We start from the raw sequence: 24,065 nt of genomic DNA, 5'->3' as shown, positions 1-24,065 counted from the left end.
TCTCCCTAGGCCTAATTATTTTGCATAGATATATCCTGTAAACAGCAGTTAGACCTAAGAGTTAAGTCAGAAACTATGCTGGATCATATTAAAGAAGTTCTGTATTAAAATCACAAATGACTTTGATTCCCCATAGTTTAAATTCCAGGGTATTATTAATTAAGAGGTCTCTTGGTTTTTGGTACTGTTTCTCTCCCTCTATGTGTGAAACTTGCAAGCTGCTAATTGCGTTAGTACATGCTAAGACAGAGTCTGTTCTCAAAGCAATTCTTTGTAACAACAACTACTGACACAGAGAGAGACTCAAAGCAATACTCTGTAACAACAGAAACAGCACCCAGAGACTCCCTGCCCTTTTGTTGTATTCATCTCGCTTTGTTAACAATTGTGATTAAAATAGAGATTGAGGATGTTTGTGGATGGATGCTTGGTGTGGATAATAACTGAATGATCAGGGAGGTGCCAGCCTAAGAATCCAGTGTCCATCGGCTGAAGAAGGCGTCAAGTGGAAATAACCAGAGTACCCCCGGAGGGCAGACTGGAATCCACCCAACAGCCTCAAGAATGGGAGAACCAAAGAACAAGATAACATCTGGCAGCACGGAGCCGTCAGGAATGTGCCATCTGCTGATTGATTCAGCAACAGCATGATGAAGCAATTCCCACAGACTGGCATAGGAAGAAATTCCAATAAAAATGGAATCTAGAAAGTGAGAACTTTGGGGTCTGATTCTGCAAACCAACTTCCAGGAGCATCAGATGTGCATCTGACAAGGCCCTGCTCCCTCCTCATGTCCAGGCCACTTGGCCAGTGGCCTGGCATGAGCAACTCTAAGGCTGGTAACTATGATAACAACCTTGCAGAACCTGTTTGTGTGTGTGTGAATAAATATGAGATTGAATGGAATGTTATAGCTATAACTAACTGCTTACTATGCTTCTTTCTGTATTCACAATAAATGTGGTATTTTGCCTTTTCCCCTTTAATAAGATCCTGCTGGTTTTTATTTTATTGGTATAACAACACTGAGGCCCCAAATCCTGCAAGTGGCTTCACGCAGGCAGATTCCTATAATGTAATTGTGGCTCTGTGTAGGTACAGAGATCTGCTCACAAGAGGCCAGTGGCGGGATCAAGGGCTTAAGGCTTACCATTGGTATGCTCAGCTGCTTTAAAAACAAAAAACATCCTGCATCACAATTAACTATAAACACTTCTCCAAGATCTAATTGCCTACACATTAAACCAAACAGAATTGTAGGACTCCAAAAGGATTAGCTGGCAATTTCTAATGTTATAGCAGCCACCATCTCCACATTCAAATCACTCTAAGACATTTATATGAAGCCTGTCAAAGTTAATTTTGAGTGACAGGTTTGAGATATATCTAAGAGATATCCAGCACTATTTTGAGTTTTGACCAATCACCTGGCCATCCACACATTGTGTGTATAAATGTGTATTTGTCTACTTCAGAGCTCATCAGCTCCTGTGAACATAATAGACTCACATATGTGTTTCATATAGGAAAGGGCATAAGCCATTTATAGGATTATCACCCTTTTGAATTTGTCATTTAAAGAGCAAGCGTCACAAGCCAGGGACCTCTATATTTTATACATAGGCTTGGAAGGATTAGAATTTTAATGTGGGCAAATGTCAATTTCACCAGACCAACAAACTGATAATCAGAATTGAAAGTGAAGCAAAGTGAGAAAACTGTTGCTTGAGAACTTATTAGAGTTTGACGTAAGGGTATTTATTTTGTTGTGAGGTTGCCAATTTGTGTTTTAACGGTTATAAAGCTTTAACTTATTGAATCTCAACAACCACTGTAATTAAATAATTGTCTGATCCCCACCCATAATTTCCTGCTATTGTGAAATTTTAAATTGACTAAAATGGAAAAAATGCTTAAAAATAAACACGGCTGTTAGCTGTCAAAATGATAAAATAAACATTGACTTCCGCCAAGCCTATTTACAAGCATCAAATACAAGCAACAACTCAGGCCTGAAGGACCCTTGGAGGCAGAAGCCCAAACAGAAATTCCCCTGTGAAAAAAAAAAAAAGTAATAGCACATTTTTTTTTAAGTATATCAGACACAGGAAGCCTGCTAAACAACCAGTGGGGCTACTGGACGATTGAGGTGCTAAAGGAGCACTCAAGGACGAGAAGGCCATTGCGGAGAAACTAAATGAATTCTTTGCATTGGTCTTCACAGCTGAGAATGTGACAGATTTCCAAACCTAAGCCATTCTTTTTAGGTGACAGAGCTGAGGAACTGTCCCAGATTGAGGTATCATTAGAGGAGGTTTTGGAACAAACTGATCAATTAAATAGCAATAAGTCACCAGGATCAGATGGTATTCACCCAAGAATTCTGAAGGAACTCAAATGTGAAATTGCAAAACTACTAACTGTAGTCTGTAACATATCATTTAAATCAGCTTCTGTACCAGATGACTGGAGGATAGCTAATGTGACGCCAATTTTTAAAAAGGGCTCCAGAGGTGATCCCGGCAATTATAGGCCTGTAAACTTGACTTCAGTACCAGGCAAACTGGTTGAAATTATAATAAAAACAATATTGTCAGACATATAGATAAACATAATTTGTTGAGGAAGAGTCAACATGGTTTTAGTAAAGGGAAATCGTGCCTTCTCAATCTACTAGAATTCTTTGAGGGGGTCAACAAGCATATGGACAAGGGGGATCCAGTGGATATAGTGTACTTAGATTTTCAGAAAGCCTTTGACAAGTTCCCTCACCAAAGGCTCTTACGCAAAGTAAGCTGCCACCAGATAAGAGGGAAGTATTTTTCATACAATGCACGGTCAACCTGTAGAACTCCTTGCCAGAGGATGTTATGAAGGCCAAGACCATAACAACGGTTAAAAAAAAGAACTAGATAAATTCATGGAGGAAAGATCCATCAATGGCTATTAGCCAGGATGGGCAGGGATGATGTCCCTATCCTCTGTTTGCCAGAAGATGGGAATGGTCAACAGAAGATGGATCACTTGATGTTGACCTGTTCTGTTATCCCCTCTGGGGCACCTGGCACTTGCCACTGTCACAAGACAGGATAGGGAGCTAGAGGGACCCTTGATCTGACGCAGTAGGGCTGTTCTTATGTTCTTAGGGCAGGAAAAGGGAGGGAAGGGAAGCCTGTGCACCGCGCAAGCTAGCCTGGCCCCACGCTCGCACGGAGCAGCACCGCACAAACCTCCTCGGCAGAGAAAGGCCGCTGTGCCTGTCCAGGGGCAGAGCCGGAGGCGCGGCAGGGGGAGGGGCAGAGCAGAGAGACCGAGGAGGCGGGGACGCGGCAGGGGCTGGCCACAGAGAAGGAGCAGGCAGGGCGAGAGGCTGCTGCGGCTGGGCTCGGCATGGTGCTGCTGGTGGTGATGGGAGTGAGCGGCTCGGGGAAGTAGGTGCTTTCCCCTCCCCGGGGGCGTGCGCGGACCGCCGCAGGCACCGGAGCCCGCCGCGGGGGAAGCTCCTCGCCTGGACGGCTCCTTCCGGGTCTCCCCCTGCGGGCGCTGGGCGGGCTCGGCTCCCCCGCGTGTCTGTCCCCGGCCCCGCGGAGGGCGCGCTGCCCCGGGCTTGTCCTGAGGAAAGCGGGTGGCGGCAGCTGCCCCAGTGCGGAGTCTCAGCCTGCCCCCTCCTGGGCCAGGGGCTGCCGGATAGACCACTCGGGGCCCGAGCCCAAGCCGCGGCCCCTTCAGGCTGCAGCTCCAGGGCTCCCAGCATTGCCCTGGCTGAGAGGAAATTAGCTGTGAAGTAACCAGGACAGGAGAGCGGTTCCTTTGCCCCTCAGCACCACGCGTCTTTCAAAGGGGGGAAGGGGCATTTCCTCCTGTCTGTAAAGGGGAAAAGTCTTCTGAAACCTGCGCTGTCGCAGGGGCAACGGAAGACTTAACCCAAAGGCTGCTCTGTGGCCCATACTACTTGCCTGCGCTGTGGTCCATCTCCTGCAAGGGCACTTTTCAGTAGTTGGTGGGTCATTCTTCGGGGGGGACACAAAACCACGCCTGCACTAAGGAGACTTTGGTGTTTTACACCCACACAAGGATGGAGGGTGAGTCAGGCACCTCATTACAGTCAGAAGGTACATTTCCTTGAGCCCAAGGAGCCTACAAACCAGACTAGCTTTGTGTAATTTTCACACTGTTCCTGTGCTAGGCTGTGGTACACCTTGCACACACCATTAGTGGATTTTGTTTAATTTAGTAAAGAGTTGTCACTGACGGAAGGATGGCTTTATTTTTATTTCTGTACTTCGAACAATATTCAGTTTCTTCTGTTTCATTGCTATAGAAACAATTTTAAAATGAATTATAAATGGACACAAGTGAGGAGTTAAGGCTAAAAGTTTCCCTTTTGTTTCCTGATATTTCAGCACACATCAGCAACTGTTCTGGTAGCTACCCATTATGCACTGTGGGGCTTATTAGGGATAACTTCGGCCTTAATTTCATTTAATTGCTCTTGTTGGGTTAGAATAGACCTTTGACTGTTTAACATGACTTGTATCTACTTTGCTTTGGAGATGACACCAGTGACACTGTGGTTAGGGTGACCAGATGTCCCAATTTTATAAGGACAGTCCCGATATTTGTGGCTTTGTCTTATATAGGTGCCAATTACCCCCCACCCTGTCCCGATTTTTCACCCTTCCTATCTGGTCACCCTAACTGTGGTAGAGGGGATCTCAGCTCAAGGGGCAAAGGGGGAAATCAGGTTTAGAGGGTTGAGCAGGGCCTGCCTGACCACTGTCCTCACTGCAGGAGTTCCTGAATTAGTATTATCCTAATGCTGAATTAGTATTATCCTATGCAGTGTACCTCAAAGCATAGAGACACCCCTGTGTAGCTGTGGTTTCCCCCACTAAAGGGTTTGGAGGATGACAACAGATATGAAGCATTGGCAGCAAAGCTTCTGATTTAGTGATTGGGAAGCTTTTCCCTGGACTTGTAACTAAGTAAAAAGGACCAGATAACGTGGAACTCACGGCTGTGCCTGCTCCCGTCCACCTTCTTTTATTTTTTCAAATGGCCCTGAGAAGAATTTTCAAGGATGGACTTCCTCACACAAGATTTCACACTACTCTGACCCTTGTTAGCTTGAAAAGAGCTTGGAGAAGACTTCTTTCAGAACTGAGCAGGATTTGTCTTGACTGGGATAAAAGGTGTGTTGTTAGAACATGTTAGCTCAGGAGTTCTCAAACTATGGGTTGGCACCCCTCAGGGGGTCGTGAGATTATTACACGGGGGGTCGCGAGCTGTCAGCCTCCACCCCAAACCCTTCTTTGCCTCCAGCATTGATAATGGTGTTAAACTATTAAAGAAGGGTTTTTAATTTACGAGGGGGGTCACGCTCACAGGCTTGCTGTGTGAAAGGGGTCACCAGTACAAAAGTTTGAGAACTACTGTTTTAGCTAGCATCTTAGGAACTTTTGAAGAATTGGAAGAGAGACAAGAGTGTAACTTACATGATAAATTCTCATTAGTTCTATGTAGAGGTTAAAAAGAGCAGAAAGGAATCAAAAGGAGAAAACTAAGGTATATGATTAAAAGTGGTGCAAAGAACGTGAATATCACAAACCAGTATATGACAGATTTACGAACATCAAACAAAGCAGAGAAAGGGCAAGTAAGAAACAGGAGAAAAAACATTTTTAGCTGAGAATAATTAATGCTTGGAATGGACTAGTAAAGGCAGCAACGGAAACAGCTATCATTAACACACCCCCAAAAAAGTTACTTTAAAAAAAATCAGTGCTATATTAGTGGTCTCCAAACTTTTTACCTCGAAACCCCCTTAACTCTGTCTGCACCCCTGCCCAAGCTGGGGCTGGGAGCAGGGCTGTGGCTCCGGGGGGGTCACACAGACAGGGTTAAGGAGGCTGAGGCTGGGGCCACAGCTGGGGATGGGCGTGGCAGCCAGGGCTTGGGAAGCGGAGCCTCAGGACAGGGTTCTGGGCCCATCAGCCGGGGCACGGGGCCAGCAGCTGGGGCCCTGGACTGGCAGCCGGGGTCCCAGACTGGCAGCTGGGGCTGGGGCCAGGGATGTACTGGCCGCTGCTTCCCACCACTGCTTCCCACAGCTCCCATTTGTCGGGAATGCCAAACCGCAGCCACTGGGAGCTGCGGGTGGCCGTGCCCGTGGACGGTCAATGTTTCGCAGCCCCTCAGTGGACTACCCTGATGGGCCACGGGTTGCCCACCACTGGATTAGACCATCTGGTATTCCCAGGCCTCTATCCAACATCTCTTAGAATTATAAAAAGATAGAGATTAAAGAGATTGGGTTATCTCACTCTGGAAGTTATCATGAAAATTTATCAGCCCAGGGAGCCTTCCATCTTTTACCATGAAGTAAGAAAATGACTAATATTTCATCCACACATCAAAATTACTTTCCCAAGCCAAGGGCAAGTAATGAGTTTATTTGGTCCACCCCCCTTTGAAGTGCACAATTATTTCCTCTAGTGCTTTATCCAGTTTAGTTAGTTCCACACAAATAAAGTTATCAATGAGGTTTCCACCACAGCCTTTAGGAGGTTATTCCATAGTCTGATTTCTTCCTCCAGGATGAAAGTGTTTCCGATTCCAAGGTAAATTTCTTCATGCTCAGTTTCATCTTAGTACTCCTAATTATATACTCTTGAATTATTTCCCTTATATTTAATGTGGATGCATATGTTTCACAATATGGTTGGCATTGAATTCATCAATAATCCAACTCTGCATAGATACAATCACCCAATCATTTAGAATGAGGCTGTCAGCGTATGACCACGGTCAAAAAATAATCATGTCTTTACATGTTGCAGCTTCTGTTGATCTAAAAGTTAAAAGCGTCTTGTGATGGGTAAAACATTGCTGGAAGTCACTACCAGGCTGATGTAACCAAAGACGACAACTGGCTGCTTTTCAAATAAAACAAGCGTGGCTGCAACTTTCAAAGTTTTACCAGCAGCCCTGCTTTTTCTAAAATCTTAATTTAGAATAACTTTTAAAAACTTCCAATAGTGAGTCGAATTCTTTTTAGTAACTTGAATGATAATAGCTGTGTTGCGTTAAACTTAATGTGTCAGATATTATTCTTCTTTCCAATAGTACCCAAAATGTGCTAGGTGCTAGGTTTGCAAACAAAAAGGCTAAACTCCTGCCCTAAAGAGCTAGAGTATGTCACGTTGTTATATTCTGAATATAAAGAAAATTCATTATTAGCCTAGGCTACCACATGACCAGCTAAAATTGAGCTAAAAGATGTTACCTTGGATCTACTCTAGGAAAAGGGTCAAGTTTAGATCAGGCCTAGCTAGCATGTGTTAGCTAAGCCCTACCCGGACTTGACTATTTTTCCTAGTCAAGACAAAGACTTAGGTGCCAGACAAGATACGTAAGTGTTCTATTACGTGCTAGGCAGGGGGCATGACTGATGCCTTCAATAGCACTTTTCAGCTCCCATGGGACACTGGGAGGCCTGTGCATCCACTGCACATGACTGAAATCAAGCAATGGATATAGTGCATACTGCTTGTTTCTGGACGATCTGTCATTTGTTCTGTTTGTTCAGCACCTAGCACAATAGGGTCTGGTCCATGACTGGAGTTCCTACGTGCTATGGTAATACAGGTAATAAATAAAATAATCATACCACCTACAATTCTTTAAAAAAAATTCATTTAATAATATTGGGTGTGGGGTGAGTTAAGAGGTGATAGTTGTACTTGTGTGTTAAAGTGAAGCACTCATCAGTTTGGTCTCATGCCACAGAATACTTAACTGTATGCTATTATGTACTATATCTTTGCTAAAATTCAGGTATAACTAAGGCCAGTCTAATTTATTCACTAAAGATTACTTACAGATGATGTTGCTGGTAGATGCCATGTTTGCATATCCTCAGCCTTTTAAATATTACCAGACCAGAACATTATCAAGTAATCCTAACTGAATTTCTGGTTTGCTCACTTACTGTTGAATAATTCCCACTCTCTCGTCCCCTTTCCTTTCTCTCCCCGACACAGTGACTAAAGTTTTATTGGGATTTTTTTAGTTCAAAGGTTTTTTTTAAAGGTACAGCTAACCATACATATTGGGGAAGAGGAGGAAAAAAGTATGTAGGCAGCTTTTGCCTCTTCAATTTACAGTCCTGATAGGATCTCTGGGTTGATTTTATATGTTTAAGGATTTATCCTCATAGGAGATTATACTTATTCTTTCTATTTGTTGATGTGGTAATTGAGTGTTTGTGAACATCCACCCTGTGCTGATGTTATCATCTCTGACCACTTATGATTTGGGAACATCAGGATTATTGGGGCAGAAGGGGACTTATACTTTACTCTGAAGCATATGATTCTGGCTAAAGCTAGAGACCGGATGAGGAACTAGATGGACGATTTGTTTGAGGTACTATGGCAATTACTACATTCCTATGACCAGTTCCATCCCAAGGAGGAAAGACAACACCTCACTTCATTTTAAGGGGAAGTTAAAATTAGGAAGTAATGTTTATATAGTGCTCTCCCTGTGTTCTCTTACAGATCCACTGTTGGGTCACATCTGGCAGCTAAGGTATGGTATTTTCTAACTATACTGGTTTTATTGTAATTTTACATAGGATTTTTTCCACTTCTAGCAAGTCATTGTTAGTTAAATTATAAATCTTATGTCATATGTAAATATTACCAATTTGTGAATAGTTGAATCTGTCCTGACTGAGTCAGGCATGGATAAATATCATTATATAGTGCAGTGTGAATTTGACTTATAAACAAACATGGTATATTGACTTGCTATTTTCTTCCTCTTGATTATACCTTGTATTTCTGGGAAGTGTCATTATGTAGCTGGTGAGATTCATATTGTGGTGCAGAAGTCCTACGTGTATCCCACAACTGTACTTGTCAAAGTGTTCTTGATAAACAAGTGAGTTACTGTGAGCTAGTTTGTTTATGCTAAAATTATACAGTTATAATTTTTTCTTAGCTGGGATGGAAATTCTATGATGCTGATGACTATCATCCTACAGAGAACACAAAGAAAATGGCACAAGGAATACCACTAAATGACCAGGTAGTTATACTGTATATAATCCTAAAGGCAGAGAAGTCAACGTTTGTTTACCTTTCTAACCATTGACATATCATTTTATAGTGAGTTATGCTTTATATAGATTAGCATTACTGCTTCCCTTGACTCTGAACGCAGGCTGAGTTTGCAGGGCTGGTGATAAGGTAGGGGAATTATTTTTTTACTTGTAAACTATTAGTTATATAAAACTATTTTAGAATCCCCAAAATATTCCTAGTGCCTCACAAAACCAGAAGACACACTATAATTTTCCCTCTGTTGATACTCTCACCTTCTTGTCAACTGTTGGGAATGGGCCACATCCACCCTAATTGAATTGGCCTCATTAGCACTGACCCCCCCACCCCCACACGCACTTGGTAAGGCAACTCCCATCTTTTCATGTGCTGTATATTTATACCTGCCTACTTCTTTTCACTTCATGCATCTGATGATGTGGGTCATAGCCCACAAAAGCTTATGCCCAAATAAATGTGTTAGTCTCTAAGGTGCCACAAGGACTTCTTGTTTTTTTTGCTGATACAGACTAACATGGCTATCCCTCTGAAACCTATAAGATGGTGGTCTGTCCCCAGTCCCCAAAAGACCTCTGTCACAGCCCGATTCTCTTTCTAGGCACAGTTTTATTTCCCAAACATAGGTTAAAAAAACCCACAACAAAAATAGTTCTTCAGCCCTTCCTAAGCTGTAACTCCCAGGGCTTTTTCCCCCTTTGCCTCTGTCAGTCCCTGCTGCTTCAGGGCCTACTGCAGAATTATTTCTTACCCTTTATGCAGGGCACCACCACCCACGGCTTTCTCCCTGGAGGCCCTCTTCCCACAGGTTTCTACTGCCTCACCTTGGAGATGGGGTGGGGTAACAAATTCCTCCCTCCTCCTGCTGCTTATCCCTTTCATTACTGAAAGCCTGACTCTTTATAGTCCCAGATGCTGTCCCACCCTCCTAACTGGCCAAACTGGAAGCACTTGTTCTGGCACTGGGACCTGCTACATTTAAAGGGGCCAGACACCTATGGCAGAGACACTCTGTGATCATAAGAGTGTACATAACTGGTATTTGACATGATAAATGAGGGTCTTAAACAGACAAAAAAAGGAGCAAGGGAAGAGGAAGAACAAGGGTGACAATAGGATCAATTACTCAGTAAGGGACACACATGCCTCGATGGCTGTTATTGGTTCAGGATGGGATTATGAAATGGACTCAGCACTGGCCAAATTTTTCTCCCATCAAGGCATTTAGTTCAGTCCCACCCTTACATTATCTTTCCCCTCTCAGAGGAGATGGCAAGAGCAGCTTGCAGGAGGGATTTGAACGGGGCAGAAGACATGGCTTGGATAATAATTTGGGGGAAGGCAGCATGAAAGGAGGCCTGGAAACATGTGAGAGGAGACAAGAAGGTTATCAAGGCTGGCATCATTCATCATTAGCAAAGCAAAGGGTTGGTGGTTGCTCCGCAGGGGCAACTACTCAAAGGGGATTTAAGATGGATATAGCCACAGTTTGTTGAACTCCTTAGATTCCATAGCAAAGCTGCGTCCATCAACACAGCCACATCTTTCACACCCGGTGTGTAAGGTGTACCAGGTGGAAGGTTGGTAGTGATTAATGCAGAATTAAGATTACATAGCTGATTTTGCTGTGTAATGACAATTTGTATTTTCTAGGAAAGTTAGTGTTCCTAAATGTTTTCCCCCATCTCTGCCCTACATGATAAACATTTACAACCTTAGCTCCAGTTTAAAAAGCTTGTTGGTGGTAGTTTATTTGGTTTTGGGGGTTTTTCCCCTGTGGAATTTTATCGCATTTGTCCCAGAGAAAGATAAACACTCATCCATGCAAACAAGACACACACCCAAATGGGAGGCATCTGAGGGAAAAACAGGATCAGCAGAAATTCACTCTACCTGCCTACACACACATACAAACAGTTTGTTACCTACTCCTAAGCATACACAGGCTCTTAAGCCCCATTCTGCAAGTTGAGCCACTTGAATGGACCCCAGCACCTGTGAAGAGCTTTACAGAGTTCATTGGAAGTCTGCCCATATGAATCAGCTTGTAGGATTAGGGCCTTAGGCCTGGATCCACAAAAGTAGTTAGGTGCCTAAACCCCAGATTTAGGTGACTAAGTCCCAGTTTTGGTTCCACTTCAATCCACAAAACTCCTGCCAAACCTTGCAGGTGCCTAAGCTCACTTGGTGCCTACATTTTTAAGGTAAAAAATGCCAAGTTTCTGCCTCTGAGCATGTGCACTCTCGGCTTGACTCTAGGCATCCAGACACCTATCTCCTGCCTAAGTCCCAAAGATTCACAGATCGGGGGGAGATAGCTGTTTGTCCACCTAAGTTGCTTGTGGGGTCTCCCTTTTTGTGTGGAGTGAGGCAGGCCCCAAATGTATTCCCTCAAAAAATGCCTTAGGTGCCTAAGCCACATTGCTTCAGGCAGCAGGTTCCCATTCACAGATCGTTTAGCAGAGCTAAGTGTCTCCCTGCAGCCTTGTCTTAGGAATCAGTCTCAGAAGGTATAGGGCTTAGCATACACCCCTCTGATTGGCATCTCCCCTGGACTAGTTTATGTAGTTCCTCACCTACTATGCTGTAAAGCAGTGCTACTCAAAGTGGTGGTCCATGGACCGAGCCATCGGCTGCCAGTCTGCGCACACATTGGAAAAAAAAATTGCCAGTCGCCCACACCAGATAGTTTGAGAAGCACCACTGTAAAGCACTTATCTCTCCCCTTCCATTGTATAGGGAGTCTAGATGCCTAATTCAGGCTTTGTGGATTGCAATATTGTTGGACCGACTTCCGTTGGTTTCAAGCTGCTTCTTCTGTGGGAAAAAGAGCTCCGTGTGGCTCAAAAGCTTGTCTCTCTCAACAACAGAAGTTGGTCCAATAAAAAATATTACCTCACCCACATTGTCTCTCTTGTGAGTTGGAAGTCCATTACCCACCACCTGCTAAAACAATTGCTCTATAAACTCTTATTCTATACATTCCTCCTTAAAACTATGGTTCCTTGCTCTGACCTATCTGTACACCACAAATAGATCATTAATTTGATAACAATGCTTAACTAGCTTAATTTGACTGAGGTTTCAACATATGAGACTATTGGCACCCAATACTTACCATACTTTGAACACACCAATCCCTTACCATATTTTAAAACTCAAATCTGCTAAGTACAGTAATACACAGAAATCCTTAGTGTATTACTGTGATCATATAATGAAGTTGCTAACAGTTTCATCACAAGTATTACATCATAATAATTCACTTTGTATTTTTGAAGTGTACCAATATCTGAATGTTTTTCTTTTCAAATTTACTTTATATTACTTAGGGGTCTAGGGATAAGCAGATAACAATATTAGTCTTTTCATGATGATAGAATCTTGGAAATAAGCTACTTTGACACTTGAACAATTGAACTAATTCTTAACAGTCCATTATTGTCACTACAAACTCTCTCCTTTTGAGAAAGAGCCTGAACAAGTGAACTGAACTGCTTTCTGGAATGTACATTTATATACATCACATACTCTTATGATAATGGCTTTACCTCACTCCACACAAGAGGTGTTTTAAATCAGTGTTCTGGTGTGTCTTATTGCACTGTGGAACAAAGACAAGCCAAAACACAAAACATTTCAGCTGCAGGAAAAATCAAATTGAAACAGAAAAAGATCTTTGATATGATTAGGGCCCTACCATTTTGGTCAATTTCACGGTCATAGGATTTTAAAAATGGCAAATTTCATGATTTCAGCTATTTAAATCTGAAATTTCATGGTGTTGTAACTGTGGGGGTCCTGACTCAAAAGGGGGTAGTGGTGGTGGTGAGGGTTTGCAAGATTATTGTAGGGGTGTCACAGTATTGTCACCCTTCCTTCTGCCTTCAGAGCTGGGCCCTTGGCCAGCAGCCGCTGCTCTCCAGCTGCCCAGCTCTGAAGGCAGTACAGAAGGAAGGGTGGCAAAACTGCCGACACCCGTCTCCCCTTTACAGCCCCTTTTTGGGTTGGGACCCCCAGTTTGAGAAACTCTGGTCTCCCACGTTAAATCTGTATAGTATAGGGTAAAAGTATACAAAAGACCAGATTTCACAGTCCGTGATGCGTTTTTCACGGCCGCGAATTTGGTAGGGCCTTAGGTATGATAGTTAATGCCTATGAAACAGAAAAGATGGGAATTTAGGAAATTACAACTCAGTTCTTTAAGAAGGAGATTCATAACCCCTTCTGACACTGCTGCAGGCAGACTTCTTCATGGTTATTTGCATAGAACAGCCAGAAATTGTTACGATTATTTTTGCACAAGGCAGAATTGTGATACTCTTGAAAGGAAGCATGGGGGCTGAAAAATGTTTCTAGACCTATTTTTAAAAACTTGAGTTAATGCTATAAAATTCACAGGGGTTTGTATCTAGAGTTTTTCAGATGAAAGGCCTATACAGGGGCCTATAAATTCACTAGACAGATCAAACTACAACATACTGCATTGACAGCTAATGCCATGCAGGTGGTGTGTAGCTTTCCTGCACTATACCAGTGATGTGAAATTGTAGAGAAGCCTGCTTGAAGGCACACAGGAAGGAAAGTGTTTTGCAATGGACGAACTAGCTCCTTCATTGTTCCCATGCTCCCATTTATTAAAATTACTTGTCCAACATGAGTTGGATGGACATCCATTTAATACTGAGCAGTTATGATAGAAGTAGCAGGAATCTTAAAGTTTAAATTGGATTATATTAAGAAAGCTGATCAGTCATTTTTATTGTATTTGCCAAGCTCATTTGAGCCAAGTGTAGTCAGAGGGCATTCCTTCAGTGAGCAAAGCTGTTGCATAAATGTGGTTATGAGTTTGTTTGTGATTGCCATAGATGTAAATATGATGTAATTAACTTATCTGTGATAACTGAATTTAGGTCTGTTTTTGACTCTATGGGATAGTTCCTAAGAGCCTTATGAGTACATGTATCTGATCCAAAGCATTACACATGTACTAAGCTGTTAGGAGAAATGGGGGGGATCAGAGTTCCAGCTATTTTAGAAGTGAAAACAGCTATGTGAGAATAGATTTGCTGTTTAAATTGTCAAATAAAACAAGAGCTAATTTGGTTCTTCAAAAGGTTCACAATATGCCATATCAAACCTAAAACATACATTACTACTACATACAACTTCCACTGATTTTCCTTTTCCATTCTGTATATAAAAATTCAAAGCACTTAAAATTTTCAGTGTAGATAAAAAATCTCCCCTCTCCATCCTCCATGAAGTGGTAGCAGTTCTGGATTAGAAAGGAAAAGGGGAGAAGTTGAAAATCTGTTTGCGTGGTGCAATGTTACATTATTTATAAACTACATACTGAAGGAAGTAGGGGTCTTCTAGAAGAAAGCTTATGTGATCATATCATTAGAGATGGGATCATAATGCATAGACACAAGGGTAAGAATTAAGATTGCACAAGCAACCTCTCTGGTGTTTCTTAACTTTCAGTTGCTGGACTTTGCAACCTAAACAATTAGGGTTTTTTGTTTATATGTAAAATATAGTATATATACATACTGACAGGCATAAAATCATGGATCTATAGCAGAATAGTATAGACTGAAATTTTCAATTTATTCAGTTTTCAGTTAATGGAAACAAATGTTAATAATTCATATTCATTTGCTGTTTTATTCTGTTCTGCTCCAGTACTTTATTTTTGCAAGTAATGGGTTTACACAATTTAGATATGCTTTTGTTTCTGTAAATTTAAATGAAAAGTTTTATAGGTTAACCTTGAATGTAGAAACAGATACTGGATCAGTTTGCTAATGTGACTAAAAAAGTTGGTCTTTTTGCCTCCCACACCAAAGAAGGATTGAAAAAGATTCACCCAGTTTTGTATTGCAAGTTAACTGCTATGTAGATTTCAGAGTAACAGCCGTGTTAGTCTGTATTCGCAAAAAGAAAAGGAGTACTTGTGGCACCTTAGAGACTAACCAATTTATTTGAGCATAAGCTTTCGTGAGCTACAGCTCACTTCATCGGATGAAGTGAGCTGCAGCTCACGAAAGCTTATGCTCAAATAAATTAGTTAGTCTCTAAGGTGCCACAAGTACTCCTTTTCTTTTTGCTATGTAGATGGTAGACAATTTAAATACATACATTCAGCTAACTTGTTTTGTTTCTAGGACAGGATTCCATGGCTTTGCAAATTACATGACATATTAATGAGGTAAGAGAACCTCTGACTTGCAGAGTGATTGCATCTGTAATGATTATTGGCTAAAGACTAAAGCAAGAGGTTTTTTTCAGTTGCATTAGTGGGGATAAGTATTGTAAAAATATTCTGCAGTCAGTAAAACCATTCTGTATTCATTAGTCTGTGAAATACTTTAATACTTACAATAACAGTAAGGAAACACCTAAATACTACTACTTGATGGAACTGTTTGGGGATGAGAGTTCTTTCTTCATTGTCTATACAAAGATTTTTACATTTCAAGGATCCAGTTCCGTAATAAGTTTGACACCAGTTGGCTCTAGAGGGCACACTGTATAAACTTAAGGCATTTTAGAAATTTTGCCCAAGTGACTGAAGCATAAGTTCCATTGACTTTCAATGAGATTTAGGCTCGTAAGTACCTAAGTCACTTCTGAACATATGATTAGGCTCCTAAGTTACTTACGTGTTTTTGAAAATTTTATCCTTAGTCTCTTACCCCGGTGACTCACTTGCCATTGAACTTTGCAGGATGTACCCTTCCTAAATAGTGATCCTAGCTCAAATATTTAGATGTTAAAAAAAAATGGGACAAATAATGCACAAGTGATTTCATGAGGCTTGGGGGAGAGAAGAGTCAAACCTGGAACTTTAAATTTCTACATTTTAAATTTGCATGGATTTATTCACAATGGCAATCACCCTCCTCTTCTCCCACAGACAATTACATACATTACAGTAACAAGTTGATGATCCTCATCAGTAAAGATGGGTCTGAACCAAATCTGGATTTGGGTTTTACAGCAATTACCCTTCTCTGCTTCTCAGTTGCATACTCAATATATTCTCCATCCTGATGATTCATTTACGTATCTCGATGAGATAGAGACAGGAAAAAGGAGCTTTCACATTCCACACATGTGCTGCTTCTCAGAGGGGCAGGAGGCTGCTGAGCTCCCTGGATTAAGTGAGGGATATAGTTTCTTTTAAGAAGGGTCAGGGAAGACATGGAATTCAGAAATAATGGGATAACCTTGAAAGGGCTAGCCCTGCCTTAACCAAGAGTCAATGACTCTTTATGCACCCTGCAAGTAACAGGGTCCAAACTGGCTATTTGCCTTTGGAATTTAAGTCACAGAATTGCTTGTGTATAATAGAGGGCAGTAACATTCGTTTACTACTACGTATAATGTGTTCACAAATTTGACTGCAGAATATGAGTTTATTTTTTTCTTTTGCACATCTCAGTCATCAAACCTGTATGTTCATTTATGGTGTCTAATGCCAAAACTAACTAGAAGGCAGGATTGAGATTTCCAGTGTAACAAGCGCCAATGTTGTCTGATTACCTGAAGCTTTAAAGGACTCTTGCCAGAGTAAAATGAAAGAATTATGCAAGTTTATTTATGTTAATTTCACTAAATCCAACCCTCCAGAGTAACTATTAAAAGAGCCAGGATATATATAGAGTTCCCATTATTGTTAACAGTAGTAGAATGGCTAATCCAAACAATTTAGTTCAAAATCTTCAAAAACTGAAAATGGAACTGGTTAAGAAAAGTACGTATTGTTCAGGATAGAACTGTAATCTAGACAGACCCTTATAGTCAGCTTGTAGGTGGGGCAGGAGAGTGCCTCATGCTGTCCAACAATCATACTTCTCAGCAATTAAGGAGCAGTGCTGATGGCTCTCTCTTTGGAATCTAATTACGCTTCCACATTTGGGAAGATGGTGGCCATTATGAAGGCTCCAGATGATGGAGATGTTAAAGGAACACTGGGTGAAATCACATTTTTAAAAAGCGAGCGTCCTTACCTGTGTTAGAGATTTGACTTCAGAGTCCTGTTAAAATGAGGACAAAATCCTTACACCTCTTCTTTGTGAGGCCGTGTTTGGTTGCCCACCTTACCATCTATTGAGAACAGTCAGTCAGTGTTTAATACACCAAATATGGGCATGATATTATTAAGTTATTGCTATTGAAATTTTCTTCTCTTGATAGAGAAGAGTCAGCTGGACAAAGTGTGATTCTGGCCTGTTCGGCTCTGAAGAAAATGTATAGACGCATATTAGTAAGTGGACGGGATGTTGTGTATTCTAAGGGTGATCAGCTAGAGGAACAAGGAGACTCTGCCACAGGGAAGGTCCTTTTTATCCATTTGGATGGATCTATGGAACTCATCGCCAGCCGCCTGGAGAAGAGGAGAGGACACTTTATGGCACCCGAACTACTACAGTCTCAGTTTGATACACTAGAGCCTCCGTCAGCACCAGAAAACTTTATCACTGTGAGTCTGGAAAAGTCTGTTTCTGAAATAGTGTCTGAAATTGAGAAGTCTCTTCACTTAAAGAAATGCTTTTCCAGAGCAGTCTCTGAATTAGATGCACATTAATACTTTTAACCATGTCATATTTGTGGAACAGCATTTTGCTTGCTTTCTCAAGTTAACCAGCACGGTTTGCAGTATTAACTTCATTGGCTTGACATACTTTAAAGGGACTGGAACACTACTATTACTGATGTTTTCATTAAGACCTGTTCAAATCTGGAGATACAATTTTCAGAAGTGAATGGTCTTTGCCTAACTCTTTGTTCATTTAAATCACAGGCGAAACTCCCATTGGCTTTGATAGAAACAGGAGCAGCTCAACACCGAGTGCTTCTGACAAACCCACCCTAGGGATTTAGACAGAACATGAAAATCTCAACAAATGTAGCTTTCATTTTTTTCCTGCCAAAACACAGAAATTGACCACAATCATCACTACTGATATTTAAGTGTTGAATAGACACTTGAAAGGTGAACATCCTTTTAAAAGGAGGCAGAGTTCTCTAATAGTGCAGAGGGGCAGGAGCTGGGACAGCAGAGTTCAGGTCCTGACTCCACCATTAGCTCCATGCCTGATCTGGAACAAGTCACAACCTCTCTGTCTGTGTCCTCATCTGTGAAAATAATTGCCGACCTCACGGGTATTGTGCGACTTCATTGATTCTGACTTAAACACCATGAACTACTGTGGGAAAGAGAGGGCTATGTAACTGCAAAGTATTATTCTACCTAAATCTTTAACAATAAACTAAGTAGCACTGTATTGACTGTGATTTAGTCTTTCATATGCCAAATATACACACAATGAAACAGGAGAGAGAATGACTCAGCCAGTGAGGTAAGATTTATGTACCACTGGGTTCATCAGTTCAGAACTGATGGATGTTCCCTCCCTTCAGCTTGACTGGCAGGCAGCTGTTCAACATGACTTTTTCTGGCACCCTCCACCTGCTACTGTAATAGCCTCACTCTAGCCTCTAATGCTCAAGCTGTATCACAAAGCCTGACTTTCGCTGTAATAAAAATTCAGAGCTGGTGTGAGGAAGAGCCATGGCGAAACTCCCCTAAAAAGGGAGAATCCCACTTCAAGTAGATGGCTTGCACATTGCTCCCCACAGACAGTCTTTGGATTTCATAGATACACACAAGCAATTAATCATATTATTTTCAGTGTCCCTCTGCAACTGAGCCAGTGAATTAAGGTTCTTTGTTAGTCATTTAAAAATGTACACACCAAAGGCCGCGCTCCCTATTAGAGTACTTAGATTCAGATGTAACTGTTCTTAAAAACTTGTTTACTTTCTCTTCAATTTGTAACGCTTTGTAGGTGTTAAAGTCCTTATTAAAGTTAAGACTATACAACTACGGCCTTGAGTAGTCTTAGTGGAGACAATGGACTCCTCCTGTGTAAAGATATACTCATACATATGTGTTTGCAGGATAAGGGCCTAGGACAGCTACATACAATCATTACTCTCAATCCAGTATATTCATAACAAAACTATTAAACAACAACAAAAACCCTCATTAGAACAATAAGATAAAAAAATTTACATATACTTGGAAAGTTTTGCATAAAAAGTCACTTACATAATGCACAGAATTTAAAGAATATGCAAGTGTGTTTAATTTATATATATGTTTAAAATACCCTTTAACCATAGCTCAGTGAATACTGGTCTGGACTTCCCATACTACCTGAAACCAGCCCTCCACCCTGGTATCTACCTCTTTGTTTTAACCTTGTAAGTCATCATAGGATACATTTTCTATGAGAGATGCTCTTCAAGAGAAGTAATATTGTGAAGAACCTTTCTGATATATTGCTGTGTATATATTACCCCCATTAGTACTCTCATCCCAACTTAGGACCTTGATTAACGCGACTAGCTCACTCCTTTTCAGGCAAGGATGGTGGTGTTCAAAGACATCTTTGGGGAAATTAATCCAATCATTAGCTGGGTTACCAGTTAAAAATGTGTTTATAGCTTTTTCTAATAGAAGTTAGATTTGCTCTTGTGGTACACCAAAGAAATACCAACACTGCCTCCTTGGCACAATGCTATGAATGAGCTTAGGGGACAGCAGTGAGAGAGAACTCCTCTTTACCAGACAAATCAAAAACTGATAACTATCTGGTGGGTATTTTCCCTATAAGTGACACAGCCAAAAATCAGACTGCAACAGACTGATCCATTTCTTTCTGTACTACTGTCTTGTATAAAATGCCCTTAAACCTACTTAATCCAACATCTGTATTCAAACTGTTTGCTTCAGTGTGAGAGTGTCCTGGACTAATAGCCAATTCATTTCAGATTACTTTTTGCACATCCTTCTTGTTTGTTATAAGAGAAACAAATTAGAAGTGGGCCCCAATTATAAGATTATGGTTCAGTGCATCACATTGAAATGGCCAAATGCAACATTCCCAACACATACTCAGGTATTGTTGAGACCTAGAGTCTGGTTCATGCCAACATTAAATTCAGGTAAATGGCACCCTCTTGTGGTGATTCCACTAGGTCAGATCTACATTTAATAAAGTCACCGTTCTCCCAATACATGTACCCAGTGCAGTTCTACAGGCAAAAGGCTTACTCTACCTACTACTGCACAGTGTTGAAGTTGTGCTTGGGTTTTATCAAGTGTGGGCCAAAAAAACCCACCCCAATCACACAATTCAGGACATGTATCTGACATACTACTTGGAAACCAGTTACATCACATCACATAGTATATGATCAAAAGTGAAAATTAACCCTCAGCCCTTCCCACCCAAAAACTATATTGGCTAAAAGATTTTTAAATGAATACCTAAAGTTAGATTCCTAAGCATATACATAGGCACCTAGATATAAGTGGCCTGATTTCCAGAAGTGCTGAGCACCCACAGATTCCACTGAAGTCTTGGATTCTCAGCACCTTTGAAAATCAGTCCTCTTTTGTTTAACCCTATATTTAGGCACCCGCATTTGAAAGTCTGAACAGCTGTCATTATTCCAACAAAATGTTCTTTTTAATTACAGTCCAGCTCAACCCCCGAGGTCCGAGGCCTTTTTTCTGTAGCTATATTAGGAGAGCAGCAGCCATTAGCCAAGAAGCAGAAAGTCACATCCTCATATTCCATCTAAATTACATCAAAACAACGTAATATTGGGCTGTTATGAAGGGGTGCCTCCTAATAGTATCCACCATCACAAAATAAGCTGGGAATCTGTTAAAATGGTTAAAGAAAACTTTGTTTGATGGCATGCTGTCTGGCAAGGAATCACTGATCAACAGTTAGGGTGTGAAATCTCTGCTTCTTTATTGTTTTGCCTTTATGGTCCCTACCTCTCTGTTGTTTATCTGAATGGTCTCTGTCTGGTTCTTTGATTGTTTCTGTCTGTTGCATAACTAATTTTGTAAGATTTAAATCAACTAAGGTGGTGGGGTATGTTTGGGTAAAGAATTGTTTTACAATATATTAGAAAATCGTTTAGTAAGCTAAGCAGGACTCAAGTTTCAGTATATAAACTGGGGTCCAAAAGGAAGTTACTTGGAACCAACTCCAGGACACAGCCCCAAGATCAGAGCTGCCAGACCTCAACACCCTGCCAATCACACCATGCAGAAGCTGGAGTCCCCCGATGACCTGATCCTGACTGGCCATCAGGAAAAGTTCATCTGCCTTATTAAGAGTGGTGAGCATTGTATGCTTAGCGTGTGCATTCTGTTTTGGTGACTGTTAATAAATAGAGGTTAAGGATATTACCGTGTCAGGCTCTTTCACTAATAAAAGACCCAGCAAACCTGCAGAAGATTACGCCCTGAGCCTAAATGCCTAAATCAACCAGGTTACGCCTTGAGCCCTAGGAACGGGGTAAAGGTGGGTGCCCTAGACTGCATGGGTAACACACACCCCTGTTTAAAATTAGCTTTCTTTGATTGTTTATAGTTTAGTTCCTATTTATGGAAACTAGATTCTAACAGGTTTCTCACTTGCCTGAGGGGAGTAAGGCTAACCCCTCCCACACTGATTTATCTGTCACATTACTTCAGATTAAAGCAAACAAGACTTCTGTTTCCAGTTCAAACAGCTATCAAGAGGAAAAACATCAAACCCAGCTATGTAAGTAATTCTGCAATAACCATTGTAACTGACAAGTGCAGATTCTGCTACTGTAGCTCTCTCTGCACTTTGGTCCATTTTGTCCTATTTGTTCCAAGCTGAAGGTCATGTATATTCCCAGCTACATACTTAAAGAACAACAAAATACCTCAGTGGCTTAATTATACCAACCTCCACAATGGCCAGCAATTCCCGGTACATCTAGTTTGTACCCCAGACCTCAAACAATTTACATTACCTTGTAGGGTTGCTGTGTCCACCAGCCTCACTGTTCAGAGAAGTGAGGTTCGCAGTAAAGGACCAGTCTGGGTCAGATCTTTAAAAACATGCTTAGGTCGTTTGGAGCATCAGCAGCAGGAATGGGAGCCAGCAGCATCTGTCTGTCATAACAGGAGGAGCAGGGAGGAGTCTGTCCCATCAAAATTATTAAAAAATTCTACCAAGCCTAGTTATAGTGTAGATTTCCTGTCACAAGTTAGATTAGGCTCATTTAATAACATTGTCAGGGAGCTTTGACATAAGGTCATTTTGTATGGGTGAAAACGGCAATATATATTGAAAATTCTAAATCACAACAAAAAAGTTTGTTCTTTTTTAAAGTCAGGAGAATATTTGCATTCAAACAGACTTCCCTGTGAAGTATTTACAGCACCTGACAGTCTGCCTTTAAGCTTTATTAAGAAGTTTTGGACATTCAGCGTGGCCCCACTTAATGGAGAGAAACTGGAGTTACTGATTCTCATGCCTGCTCTGGCATTAACTTTCTGTGACTGAACGTCTATACCTCAGTTTCCCCATCTGTAACAGAAAGGCATACACCTCAATAGACTGTGCCAGGATTAGTTTGTACAATGGTAGAAGTACTGAGTTACATGAGAGACAGTATCTCCTTTGTAAACATTTTATTAAGCAAAATATGGATCTGACATCCCTGGGAATTAAGGAGGCTAAATACTTTTGTGGATCTGGGCTTAACGACTTGGTCTGCAGAACAGGTAGCAGTTGAAAGTGCAAGCTTCGCAACTGCCCCATTATAAAGCAGCCTTGACTTGCAGGGAGCATCTCCAAGGGGCAAGGAATCAGGCCAGTCTCCATGATGCTCAGTGCTTGGCTTCTCCAAAAAAGCCAAGTGTGGGGGTAGTTTTATTGTGTGGGCACCCGTTCACCAGAAACTGGACTGAGCTCGCCAGATCACTTTACAAAGTCAGCAGCCAGCCGATAACAACTTGAAGACACTACTGACCTGGACTGAATTTGAATTAGCAACTTTGAAGCAATAGGTTACTAATGGCTTACTAATGGCATGGGACAGGTTAAGTCCCCCATGACTGAGGCTTTTGCCATTATTCACTGTGCCTGCTCTAGCACCTTTGGGGTTGACATGTTTTCTTACAAAACCAGGTTCCTTCCAACACATGTACTAAATGGTCAAGTGTTGCAGCACCGTTCATGAGCAAGAGACTGCTAGGACTGTACCTTGAAAGCTAGGCCAAGTTTGATATTTGAGCCGTCACATAAATATATAGGTTTTAAGTTATGTCCAAGGAGAGCTCATACAATTTGAACGTAATGCTTTAGACTTCTTTCAGTGAATTTGGAATAGAGTTCACTTTCCTCTCGCCTACTCTTTAATAATTTTAACTGTCAATAGACTAGAGATATTTTAACAGCTCATGATTCTCCATTCAAGTCCTCTGAACGTACCTACTTTTTTTTTTTTTTTTTTTTTTTTTAAAGACCACTGAAATCAAGGAATGAAAGTCCAGAATCACTAGTCACGTGAAAATCTTGGCTAAGAGTAACTGACAAAGTGGGGTGGTTATATAGGCAATTTGCTATATCTTCGCTAACTCCCTCTGAATTGTACCTGAAGAGATGCCTTTTCCACAGATTGAGTAAAAGATTCAAGTTGAAGATTCCCAAAGATTCAGATTAAATTATGGGAAGAAAACCCCGTAGTTGTCTATCTTCTAAAATGGAACAGTCCCAGTCTTTTTACTCTCTCCTCATATGGAAGCTGTTGCATACCCCTCATCATTTTTGTGGCTTCTTTCTATACCTTTTCCAATTCTAATGTATCTTTGAGATAGGACAACCAGAACTGCATGCAGTATTCAAAGTGTAGGTGTACCATGCCTTTATAATAATTGTTTTATTATCCACCCTTTCCTAATGGTTCCTAACACTGTTAGGTTTTTTATTCCCACTGACATTGAGCAGATGTTGTGAGCAAAGAGGTTTTCTTGAGCTTTTCCCAGCACTGTGCATAAGCTGTAATTCAGCAATTTACTTATT

At 41.3% G+C, this 24,065-nt stretch overlaps 1 protein-coding gene across 3 annotated transcripts; it reads left to right on the top strand.

Annotated features, from left to right (window-relative positions):
* Positions 1 to 3,319: 3,319 nt before the first annotated feature.
* IDNK (IDNK gluconokinase) lies at positions 3,320 to 19,188 on the top strand. Of its 3 annotated transcripts, none has more exons than XM_074954064.1 (5): positions 3,320 to 3,432; positions 8,563 to 8,593; positions 9,008 to 9,094; positions 15,297 to 15,340; positions 17,332 to 19,188. In XM_074954064.1, the coding sequence occupies exons 1-5, from the start codon at positions 3,392 to 3,394 to the stop codon at positions 17,720 to 17,722; spliced, it is 594 nt and encodes a 197-aa protein (XP_074810165.1). In that variant the 5' UTR covers positions 3,320 to 3,391; the 3' UTR covers positions 17,723 to 19,188. The 3 variants fall into 3 exon arrangements, with proteins under 3 accessions (XP_074810165.1, XP_074810167.1, XP_074810168.1); XM_074954067.1 differs by having other exon boundaries at positions 3,340 to 3,432; positions 8,991 to 9,094; XM_074954066.1 differs by lacking the exon at positions 9,008 to 9,094.
* Positions 19,189 to 24,065: the final 4,877 nt, after the last annotated feature.

Source organism: Natator depressus, chromosome 5 (assembly GCF_965152275.1).
Source record: "Natator depressus isolate rNatDep1 chromosome 5, rNatDep2.hap1, whole genome shotgun sequence".
Classification (NCBI taxonomy): domain Eukaryota; kingdom Metazoa; phylum Chordata; order Testudines; family Cheloniidae; genus Natator; species Natator depressus.
Note: the sequence above shows the minus strand (reverse complement) of the source record. Positions and strands in the feature narration are given on the sequence as shown.

What these genes read in the sequence shown, in the direction of transcription:
- IDNK (XM_074954064.1), top strand. Translation starts at nt 3,392, where the DNA reads ATGGTGCTGCTGGTGGTGATGGGAGTGAGCGGCTCGGGGAA. An exon ending in GGAGTGAGCGGCTCGGGGAA is followed by an intron (nt 3,433 to 8,562) that starts GTAGGTGCTTTC and finishes GTTCTCTTACAG; the next exon opens with ATCCACTGTTGGGTCACATC. An exon ending in TTACATGACATATTAATGAG is followed by an intron (nt 15,341 to 17,331) that starts GTAAGAGAACCT and finishes TTCTCTTGATAG; the next exon opens with AGAAGAGTCAGCTGGACAAA.